This window comes from Arvicanthis niloticus, chromosome 9 (genome assembly GCF_011762505.2).
Source record: "Arvicanthis niloticus isolate mArvNil1 chromosome 9, mArvNil1.pat.X, whole genome shotgun sequence".
Taxonomy (NCBI): domain Eukaryota; kingdom Metazoa; phylum Chordata; class Mammalia; order Rodentia; family Muridae; genus Arvicanthis; species Arvicanthis niloticus.
In genome coordinates, this window is record NC_047666.1 from 13012123 (window position 1) to 13022816 (window position 10694).

Below are 10694 nucleotides of genomic sequence, written 5' to 3' on the forward strand. Positions count from 1 at the left end.
CCCTTCCGGCACTTACCCTGCGTCAAGAGCCAGGCAGGAAGCTCTCAAGAGCATTGCCTAAGAGCAGAGGATTGAGAAGCCTGGGGTGGGGCTAGAGAGGCCCATTCCGACCCCACTCAGCATCTGTTGCCCAGTCCAGAGGGTGGGGATCAAACAAGACCCCCTTGTTTGAAGATGAGCCAAATCAGGCTGAGGGAGCTTGAAAACAGGGTAAAGGAGAGGAATAGGAAGTGACATCAGCCATCACAGGGAGGTGGACAGGAGTGTCCCTGCTGGAGGGCTCTCAAGACACAGGCAAACACTGAGCCACTCAGCCTGCTCCCACGGAGTCCAGCCCCCAGGTCCTCTCCCCCACTATAAGAGCCCCTGACTCAAGTAGGGTGCTCAGAAGTGGGCAGCCATGGCCAAGTCACATCTACTGCAATGGCTACTGCTGCTTCCCACACTCTGCTGCCCAGGAGCAGGTGAGTCCCCAGCCTCCCTCACAGAGGCTTCTCCACCACTCACTAAGTCGGCTCTGTGCCCAGAACAACCCCAGTCTGCGCATAATCCAGAATTTAAAGACCAGTTAGCTGAGGCACAGAAAGGCCCTGTGGCTCATCCAAGGTCACAGTTAGTGGAGATTGAAGCAGGAGGACTCAGAGCTGCCTAGCATAAGTAATGGCCACCCCTTTGCAATGAAACTGGGTTGGAGGTGGGGTGAAGGCAGGGTGCTGTGTGTATGCTGGGACCTGATGAGGCTTGCTCTGACCCTGACTATAGCCATCGGGTCGGCCTCGTCCATGGATTGTACACAAGGTCCTAAATTCTGGTGCCAAAGCCTGGAGCAAGCAGTGCAGTGCCGAGCCCTGGGGCACTGCCTACAGGAAGTCTGGGGACACGCAGGAGCTGTGAGTAGCACCCAAGCAGGCACCAGAAATCCAGAAAGGAAGAACTGGGGTGGGTTCTGAATGGACCTTAGAGAAATGGAGCTCCCACAATGTTGGGTGTCAGGGGATGACGGTATGGTCCGGTGTGACAGGAAATGGTGGGAGCATGCGATGGGATGAAGCATGATGGAACAAGATGCATGGGGTGGACATGTGGGCAAGACGGGTGGATGTGTGGGTAAGACGGGTGGGCATGTGGGTAAGATGGGTGGACGTGTGGGTAAGATATGTGGAGGTGTGGGCAAGATAGGTGGATGTGTGGGTAAGACGGGTGGACATGTGGGTAAGACAGGTGGACGTGTGGGCAAGATAGGTGGACATGTGGGTAAGATGGGTGGACGTGTGGGTAAGATAGGTGGACATGTGGGCAAGATGGGTGGACGTGTGGGTAAGATGGGTGGACATGTGGGTAAAACGGGTAGACGTGTGGGTAAGACGGGTGGACGTGTGGGTAAGACGGGTGGACGTGTGGGTAAGACAGGATGATTGTGGGGAGATGGACAAGATGGGTGAGCAGGGTGGATCAAGTGGGTGGGACAGGATGGATGGGATTCCCACAGCGGGATGAGATAGAATGATAAGTAGACCCTTACACCTTAAAGCACCTGTCAGCCTGTGTCTCAGAAAGCCTCGATCCCTGGAGCTGGGAGCATGCTAACTCATTTGCCCCACTTGAGACCCTCTTTTCCAGAATGACCTGTGCCAAGAGTGTGAGGATATTGTCCACCTTCTCACAAAGATGACCAAGGAAGACACTTTCCAGGTAATGGGAAACAGATCCTGAATGAAGTTCAGAAAGGCAAGGGAGGCCTTGTGTCAGGGACTGTGGTGGGGGCAGATCTCAGAAAGGCCAGGCTAACCTTCCCTTCGCTGCCCTCCCAGGACACGATCCGGAAGTTCTTGGAACAAGAATGTGATATTCTTCCCTTGAAGCTGCTTGTGCCCCGGTGTCGCCAAGTGCTTGATGTCTACCTGCCCCTGGTTATCGACTACTTCCAGAGCCAGATTGTGAGGACCCTGACCTGCTTGTCACACAGTTCATGTGCCTAAGCGGCTATTTACCTATCTATATAAGTGACACCCAACACACACACACACACACACACGCACACACACATTCAAATAGATACACACACAGCCATACACATGAACACCCACCCATATCCATATCAAATCACACATGTACACCACCTCTCAATCAGTTACATGCACAGAACTACAGATACACTCACAAGATACACACAGCAGACAACACACACACACACACACACACACACACACTTCCCACTACAGCCACAGGAAACTCAGTCTCTTCATCCAGACACCCAAATCAGAGCCTGCCTGCTCTACATCTACAGGGATTCAGACATGCCCTCCATCCCCTCACCCACACATACCCACATTCTTATTTATCGTCACACAAGATGCTCACATGCATCCACACTTTCCCAGACACATGCTTCAAGCTCCTACACAGCCCCAGCTCCATCTTTGTCCCTTCCATAGAGCCAGCCCTAAGATGCAGTACTTCACCCAGCCTGCTCCCCATAATTCCAGGCTCAATGATTGTGGCCCTTATCCCTGAGCATAAACCTGGGCAGAGAGGGGTTCCCTCCTGACTCTAAAAGCCCTTACCTGTTCCATGCCCTAGAACCCCAAAGCCATCTGCAATCATGTGGGCCTGTGCCCACTTGGGCAGGCTAAGCCAGAACAGATTCCAGGAATGCTGGATGCTGTTCCAGACCCTCTGCTGAACAAGCTGGTCCTCCCTGCGCTGCCAGGCGCCCTCTTGGCAAGACCTGGGCCTCACACACAGGTAAGCCAGCCCTCCCCAGCCCATTCCCCAACAGCTGCTTATAGGGAATCCAGAAGGCTAAAGTGGCCACTGAGACACATGAGCACCCAGAGGGGCAGAGCCCAAACCAGGAGGCAGAGAAGGCAAGGTCAGACAGTCGGGCCTGGGCGGTTCCTCCCAGGCTTAACCACATGCCATCACTTCCTTCCTCAGGACTTCACTGAGCAACAGCTCCCCATCCCTCTGCCCTTCTGCTGGCTTTGCAGGACTCTGATCAAGCGGGTCCAAGCCGTGATTCCCAAGGTAAGGACCACAGAGAGCTCAGGAGGGCCCCCAGTAGCTGCACCTTCCTCCACCTCAATACTCTAAGGCTATGAGTTAGATGAGGAAACACCGTGCATTGCTTCTACTCAAGGAACCTTGAGGCTCAGGTGTGGGAGGTTAGGTCAGAGCCAGCCTTCTCTTGTAGCAGATCACCATCTGAAGGCTGAGAAGCACTGGTTTTCACTGTAGGGGAAAAGTGCATCAATTTCACAAAAAAAAAAAAAAAAAAAAAAGTTCATCAATAGTCAGCTCTCTCTGTCCTCCAAACCCATGGCAGCCTCTCCCAGTGCCTCGTCAGCTGAGGATTGTTCTCCCCGTCTACACGTTGTCTCTTAATGGTCTCAGTGATGTCCAGACTGATACAGCTGGGTGTTTGTTTTGCATGTAGGTGTTTATGTACATGTACACGTGTGTGCAGGTATGTGGAGGCCAGAGTGAAGGTTGAGTGTCTTCCTTAGTCACCCCCCACCTAATTATTTTTTTAAGATTTACTTTTATTTATGCATACATCTGTGTTTCTGAGTATATGTATGCCACATATGTGCAGGTGCCCTTGGGTGCCAGAAGAGGGCATTGGATTCCTAGAGCAGGAGTTACAGGTGGTTGTGAGCTGCCAGACACTGCTGGGGTCCTGAAGCCCATGTCAGTCATTAAGAGTCACAATAGGGTACACATTCAAGCCTTTCTGAAGCCTGTGTTATGGAAGAAATGTGCAGATTATAGAACATGCAGAGCTGAGGGGTCGCACAGATAAAATTATAACAGTTACATGTCGGCCAGGGAGAGGCTCTGAAGAGGGTAACAATTAAATCAAGATCCAGGAGAAAATAAGGTCCCCAGGGGCCAAGGACATCCATCAATAAAAAGTGAGATCAGTCAGCTGTTGGGGGAGGGACTATGTAAGGTGGGGACCGGGAGGAGGGGGCAGCATTTGGGGTGTAAATAATTCAATAAATATTTTTTAAATGAGCTCAGAGGACTAGGAAAATGGCTCCGTGAGTACAGTCCTTGCTGAACCTGAGTTCAGATACTCGCACCCACATAAAAGTTGGGGGTAGCCATGCACATTTGTAACCCTACACACCAGGGAGTCAGAAATAGGCAGATCCCTAGAGCTTGCTGGCCAGCCAGCCCGGCCAAATGGATGAACTCCAGGGTTAGTCTGAGACCCTGTCTCAAAAAAACAACATGGTGGGGCTGGAGGTATGGTCCAACAGTTAGAAACACTTGCTGCACTGGGCAGTGTGGCGCACGCCTTTAATCCCAGCACTTGGGAGGCAGAGGCAGGCGGATTTCTGAGTTCGAGGCCAGCCTGGTCTACAGAGCGAGTTCCAGGACAGCCAGGGCTACACAGGGAAATCCTATCTCAAAAAAAACAAAAAAGAAAAAAGAAGAAGAAGAAGAAGAAGAAGAAGAAGAAGAAGAAGAAGAAGAAGAAGAAGAAGAAGAAGAAGAAGAAGAAGAAGAAGAAGCATTTGCTGCTTCTCCAGAGGAGTGAGTTGGTTCCCAGCACCCGTGTCTGGCAGCTCACAACCACTTGTAATGCCTGCTCTAGGCAATGCCCTCTTCTGGCACCCAAGGGCACCCCTGCACATATGCGGCATACATATACTCAGAAACACAGACGTATGCATAAATAAAAATAAATAATTAGGTTTTAGGTGGGGGGTGATTAAGGAAGCCACTCAACCTTCACTCTGGCCTCCACACACCTGCACACACGTGTACATGTATATAAACAAACACTCAGCCGTATCACTCACTGAGGATCAAAAGCCTGAGCAAGACCATTAAGGGACAACATGTAGACAGATGGAGACAGCATCAGAAGAGCTGAACGGAAACAGGCAGCCAAGTTGGGGACTGTGCTGTGTTGCCAGGGAAGCCAAGGGAGAAGGGCGTTCGACTGATTAGAGAGCAGCTGAACCATCAGGCAGGGTGAGAGTTAGGCAGGGGGTGTGGACACGTTCTAAAAAAGGGGAGCGGGCACCGAGAGGGTTCCTAAGGCCAGAAGCCATTCTAGCATGTTCTCCAGTCAGCAGAGAGAGTATAAGGCCAGGGGAAGAGGCATGGCTGGAGGTAATCCAGGGGTGAAGACCATTTCACGAACGAGCAGCTTGGTCATTGACTACAATGGCTGTTGACTTGTGCCACCATGACAGGAAGAGAGCCATGTGTGGGTCAATGATAACAGGTGGGTCTTAAGTGAGCTATCACACTCCACGGGGGTCCATACTCTGAGCCCTCCCCCTGCCTCAACCTCCTGGCACTGGGGCCAGCTTGTCACATGAACTGGATAAAGGAGTAAAGGAAAAAGCCACACCCCGGTTACCTCTGTTGCCCTTCAGCTTAGAGCTGTTTGGAATTGGAGTGAGGTAAGAGACCTGCTGGCTTTCCCAGGGTTCCAAATGCAAGGACATGTCAGCTTTGGGGACCAACGGAGGGAACTGTCTGTCTTTCTGATGGATGAGTATGGGAAAGTAGGTGGCCCTAGGTCAGGAAATGGGTTTGAGTTCTAGCTTCAGGCCAGGCTGTTAGAAGGCTTGAAGCTCCCTTTCAAGTGACTCATGCCTTTAGAGTCAGATCTGTATCTGGTGTCAAATGCAGAGTCTCCGTGACTCCAGGTGCATCCAAGTCCCCTACTGTCCTGGATGCTCAGTGAGCTGTGGACAGAACCGTTTTCCTTCCTAGACGGGAGAAAGGGGATGCATCTAGGGTGCCCACTCAGATGGTCCCATGGTGTCCTTTCTCCACCTTCACCCCAGGGTGTGCTGGCCGTGGCTGTGTCCCAGGTGTGCCACGTGGTACCCCTGGTGGTGGGTGGCATCTGCCAGTGCTTGGCTGAGCGCTATACAGTTCTACTGCTAGACGCACTGCTGGGCCGTGTGGTGCCCCAGCTAGTCTGTGGCCTTGTCCTCCGATGTTCCACTGAGGATGCCATTGGCCCAGGTAAGCCTGCTGTCCCCTCCCCCATGACTTCTCCCCAACTTACATGCCTACAGTGCACATGGGGGGGGGGGAGCATGGACAAGGTGGGGTTCAGGAACCAACACTATTTTTTAACTATTTATTTCTACAGATATGGATATAGCTAAGGCTGGCTTTGAACTCCCAATTCCCCTTCCTCAGCCTTTCAAATGTTAGGATTAAAGGTTAGCATGACTGTATCCAGGTTCTATCTCTTTGCTACAAGTGGACTTCTCCCAGTTGAGTCAAAGAGTGAGCAGGATGGCACAGGGCAGGATCCCGGGAGAAGGCTAAGTTTTTTTTCTGCTCCAGCATGGACATCTATACACCACATGTGTGGCTGGTTCCCATGAGGCCATTAAGGATGTTGAATCCCCTAGAACTGGAATAACTGACAGTTATGAACCACCATGTGGAGCTCTGGGGATCAAACCCCAGTCCTCTGGAAGAGCAGCCAGTGCTCTTAACCAGGGAACCATCTCTCCAGCCCCAGAACCAACACTTGTACAAGACAGTTCTGGGGAAAGGATTAAAACAAGAGTCTTACTTACTACATAGCACAGGTTGGCTTCGAGCTTGGCGTAATCCTCCTGCCTCAGCCTCTCAAATGCTGGCATGATGAGATATGCAACTCCATACCCAGCTTGCTGGACGATTTTAACTACTTTCTCTTTAGCCCTTCCTGCTGTGGAACCTCTGATAGAAGAATGGCCACTACAAGACACTGAGTGCCATTTCTGCAAGTCTGTGATCAGCCAGGCCTGGAACACCAGTGAACAGGCTATGCCACAGGCAATGCACCAGGCCTGTCTTCGCTTCTGGCTAAACAGGCAAAAGGTAGGTGGGCACATGGGTGGGACTTACGGCATGTGTGTGATAGGGGCTGGGCCAGAAGACACTTTGTAGCCAGAGACACACATGATGCTGATTCCCAGTCGGTCAGACAATGATTGTCACAACTGTAACTGGCTAACTGAACTGTAACTGAACCCAAGGCTTTGGACTGGAACATCAGCAGGCCTTCTTCATGGGCTAGGCACAAGAAAAGTCCTGTTAGTCCCAGCAGAAAAGGACCATACTGTCTTTTCTTGGTTTCACTCAGTGGTGTGTTTGCCACACTGTTCCCCCGGTGTGCCACCTTACCCACATGATGGGCAGCATTTGACAATACCTAGCAGGAATCAGAAAATCTCTGAGGAAAGCAAGGGCCAGCTGGAGCAGAAAAAGAACTTCACCTTTTCCCACAATCCTGTCCTGCCCTACCCTGCTCACTCTGTAACTCAACTTGTAGAAGTCCTCCTGCAGGGGAGAGCTGGAAACTGGTACAATAGTGCTAGCCTGTAATCCTAACATTTGAAAGGCTGAGGAAGAATTGGGAGTTCAAAGCCAGCCTCAGCTATATAAATAATGAGTTCAAGGTCAGCCTGGACTACATGAGACCCTGTCTGTTGAAAGAAGACTGAGATAGGAAAGAGCATGAGGAAAGGAGGAGGTTCAGTTGCTCACTGGCTCTGCCACAAGGCCAGTCAGCCAAGTTCAATCCCTAGGATCCATATGGTAAACAGAAAGAATCAACTCCTGTAAACTCTCCTTCTGAACGAACACACACACACACACACACACACACACACCTAATTTTAAAGGCAGGCTGTGGTGGTGTACACCTTTAGTCCCAGCCCTCAGGCAGCAGATGCAGATGGATCTCTTAAGTTTGAGGCCAGCCTGGTCTACAGTGTGAGCGCCGGGACAGCCAGGGCTACACAGAGAAACCCTGTCTCACAAAACCAAAAAGAAATCAACAACAACAAAGAACTGAATAAATAGTTCTGTAAGCCTATGATAAATTCCCTCACTACAGTGGAATTTTCTCTAGAGGGGGTCCTGTGTAACTTAAACTGACCTTGAACTTCTGATCCTCCTGCCTCCACCTCCTTTGGCATGTACCACTCTGCTGAGTTTCATGTAGCTCTGGAAGTTTAAACTAAAGGTTTCGTGCATGCTAGGCAAACATGAGGTGATGCAGCAAGCTGGCTCCAGCTCCAACACCCTGGCTTCCCCCAAAGAAACAGGTTTCAGCCAGTCAAACTTAGGTAGAGACCTTTTTTAAAGACGTATTTTATTTGTATGTGTTTTGAGTGCATGTATGTATGGGCATCGTGTGTGTGCAGTGCCCAGGGAGGTCAGAAGAGGCCATCGGATTCCCTGGAACTGGATTTAAGGATGGTTATGAGCCATCTTGTCCTCCATAAGAGCAGCAAGTACCTAACCACTGAGCCATCTCTCCAGCCCTTCAGTTGAGTCTTTAATGGTCAGTCAGTCAGACACTGGTGGAAAAACACACACCCACAGTCAGAAGGAGTGGCAGAGTGAGGTAGAATGCTAGGTCTGCATGACAAGCCCTCTTACAGATGGGGCCTACATATCGTGTCTGTCTTTCCTCAGTGTGAGCAGTTTGTGGAACAGCATATGCCCCAGCTGCTGGCCCTGGTGCCTAGGAGCCAGGATGCCCACATCACCTGCCAGGTATGCTCACTCTTCAGCTGTTTCCGGGAGTCCCCTCTGCTCCCACAGCCCCACCCTTCTTGGTCCATGATCCTCAGGAGCACGTCTCTTGGATGCAGGAAGCCTAGGGTTCAGAAGTCCAGAACTAAGTGTACCCATAGAATAGGCTTTAGGCCAGAGCAGTAAAGAACACATCCTGATAGAGTTGGGGGGAGGGGGGGACAAGTCCATGATGGGATGGGCAGCTGGGGGGGGCTGTGGTATGATGCTCCTTATTGGATGTGGTGTGCTCAGTGACCAACTTGTGTTCAGTGGTGGGGCTATAGTATAAAACGGGGGTCCCACCCCTTCATCTTTAACTCCCAGAGAGGTCCATGGCTTGGGGAGTGGCACAACAGGTCCTGAAGTTTACATCAAGAGTGCCCACTGGGCAGCAGGTGAAGTGAGAGTTGTCTCCATACCCCTGGGAACTAGAAGTAGAAAGCTGAGGCCCCAAGTGCTGTCTCCAACAGGCCCTTGGAGTATGTGAGGCCCCGGCCAGCCCTCTGCAATGCTTCCAAACCCCACACCTCTGAGAACTGGATCTCCAGGTGAGTCCAGCCCCCTGGGAAGAGGGATGGGTCTTTGCTTGTTAAGGGTTAAGAACAGAAGGCTCCAGGTTCCTCAGGGTCTCCAGTGGTTCCATCAGGAAAAGGCACTCTTTTGGACCTATTGTCACATTGTCACTCCCTGCTCTCCTCACCCCATCCAGCCCTCCACAGCTTCTGTCTAAGGTCTCATCACATCTGAGCTGCCTGACCTTAAAGATATTCCATGTTCAGGCAATGGCCAACATTTCTTAGACCTCAGGGGAAGTCACACTTCACTGTCTTAGCTGTCTCTTCCTCAGATGCCAGCAGCATCATGGTCACCTGACCTCATCCTCCCCAGGTTCCCTGTTTTCTAAGCTAGAAGTAGCACCACCACCCAAGTCAGGAAATGACATGGGGGTAGGGGGGAACAGTAGTCTCTCAAGTGAACTTGACAGTAATCTGGTCCAGGTCACAATGTACTTAAAGCTAGCACTCACTGGGTAGTCATTTATCCATTTGTTCACATTTGGGAAACTCAGTGAGTGCCTGTGACTGGTCTCTGCTGGTGTGCACAGCTGGCCCACCACTTCTAATGTGAGAAAGGACCCCAGCATTGTCATGGCCACTGTGGGCAGAGGGGCGCTTCAACTCAGTAAGTCCCTCCCCATCAAGTCCATCTGGGCAATCAAGGAGTCACCTTTTCCTAGCTCCCAGGGCTCCTGGCCTTGCCTGCTGAAGAAGGAATCATGAGAGGCAGCCTGAGCTCTGGTCCCAACTCTGACACCAACAGGCAGCGGGTCCCCCAGACAAAATGCACAGCCTCTCCACCACTTGAGATTATCACTAGTCTAGCTGCAAGTAGCCCAATAAAGGGAATCTGGCACGTTTGAATCTGTCACCATCACAGTGACACCACCACCTTGAAAAAGACCTTACAGCCAGGCGGTGGTGGCACACGCCTTTAATCCCAGCACTTGGGAGGCAGAGGCAGGCGGATTTCTGAGTTTGAGGCCAGCCTGGTCTACCGAGTGAGTTCGAGGACAGCCAAGGCTATACAGAGAAACCCTGTCTCGAAAAACCAAAAGAAAAAAAAAAAAAAAAAGAAAAAAAAGAAAAAGAAAAAGAAAAAAGAAAAAGAACTTACCTCCTACCCTAATGCTCCGATTTCCTTCCACAGAAACCTGTATCAGAGGACCACAAGTCTCAGCCTGCACTCTCAGCCCTGTGCCAGCCTGTATGTACCATCTCTAAACCCAACACTAACACCAGAGTGGTTTCGGGCTCCTTTGGTGATGAGGCACAGCAGGCCCAGGAGGCACTTCAGGCTTCACCCCCCCAACCAGAGACAAGCCCAGCTCCCACAGCTCCTACAGCCCCTGGGGACTGAGAAAGAACTGTCGTGGCTCCAAGGAGACAGCGGGTAGAAGCTGGCTCTAGCCACACAACCCCTTGCTAACATGTCTATGAAATTCAAACTTTAGAAGAATACAAAATGGGAAGATGGAGTGTTATTCTAAGGGCTGTGGGTGAGGCTCCGTGTCAGGGGACTTTCCTAGCATGCAGGAAACCTGGGTTGGATCCCCAGTAATAAAAAGAAAAACTGTT

General features: G+C 51.2%; 1 protein-coding gene across 2 annotated transcripts; it reads left to right on the forward strand.

Annotated features, from left to right (window-relative positions):
• Nucleotides 1-307: 307 nt before the first annotated feature.
• Sftpb (surfactant protein B) lies at nt 308-10694 on the forward strand. 2 transcript variants are annotated; one of them, XM_034512466.2, is made up of 11 exons: nt 308-464; nt 763-890; nt 1621-1692; nt 1812-1937; nt 2581-2745; nt 2938-3027; nt 5814-5997; nt 6692-6852; nt 8458-8538; nt 9030-9107; nt 10267-10694. In XM_034512466.2, exons 1-10 carry the CDS (start codon nt 401-403, stop codon nt 9090-9092), a joined length of 1134 nt encoding a protein of 377 aa, XP_034368357.1. In that variant the 5' UTR covers nt 308-400; the 3' UTR covers nt 9093-9107; nt 10267-10694. The 2 variants fall into 2 exon arrangements, with proteins under 2 accessions (XP_034368357.1, XP_034368359.1); XM_034512468.2 differs by having other exon boundaries at nt 5883-5997.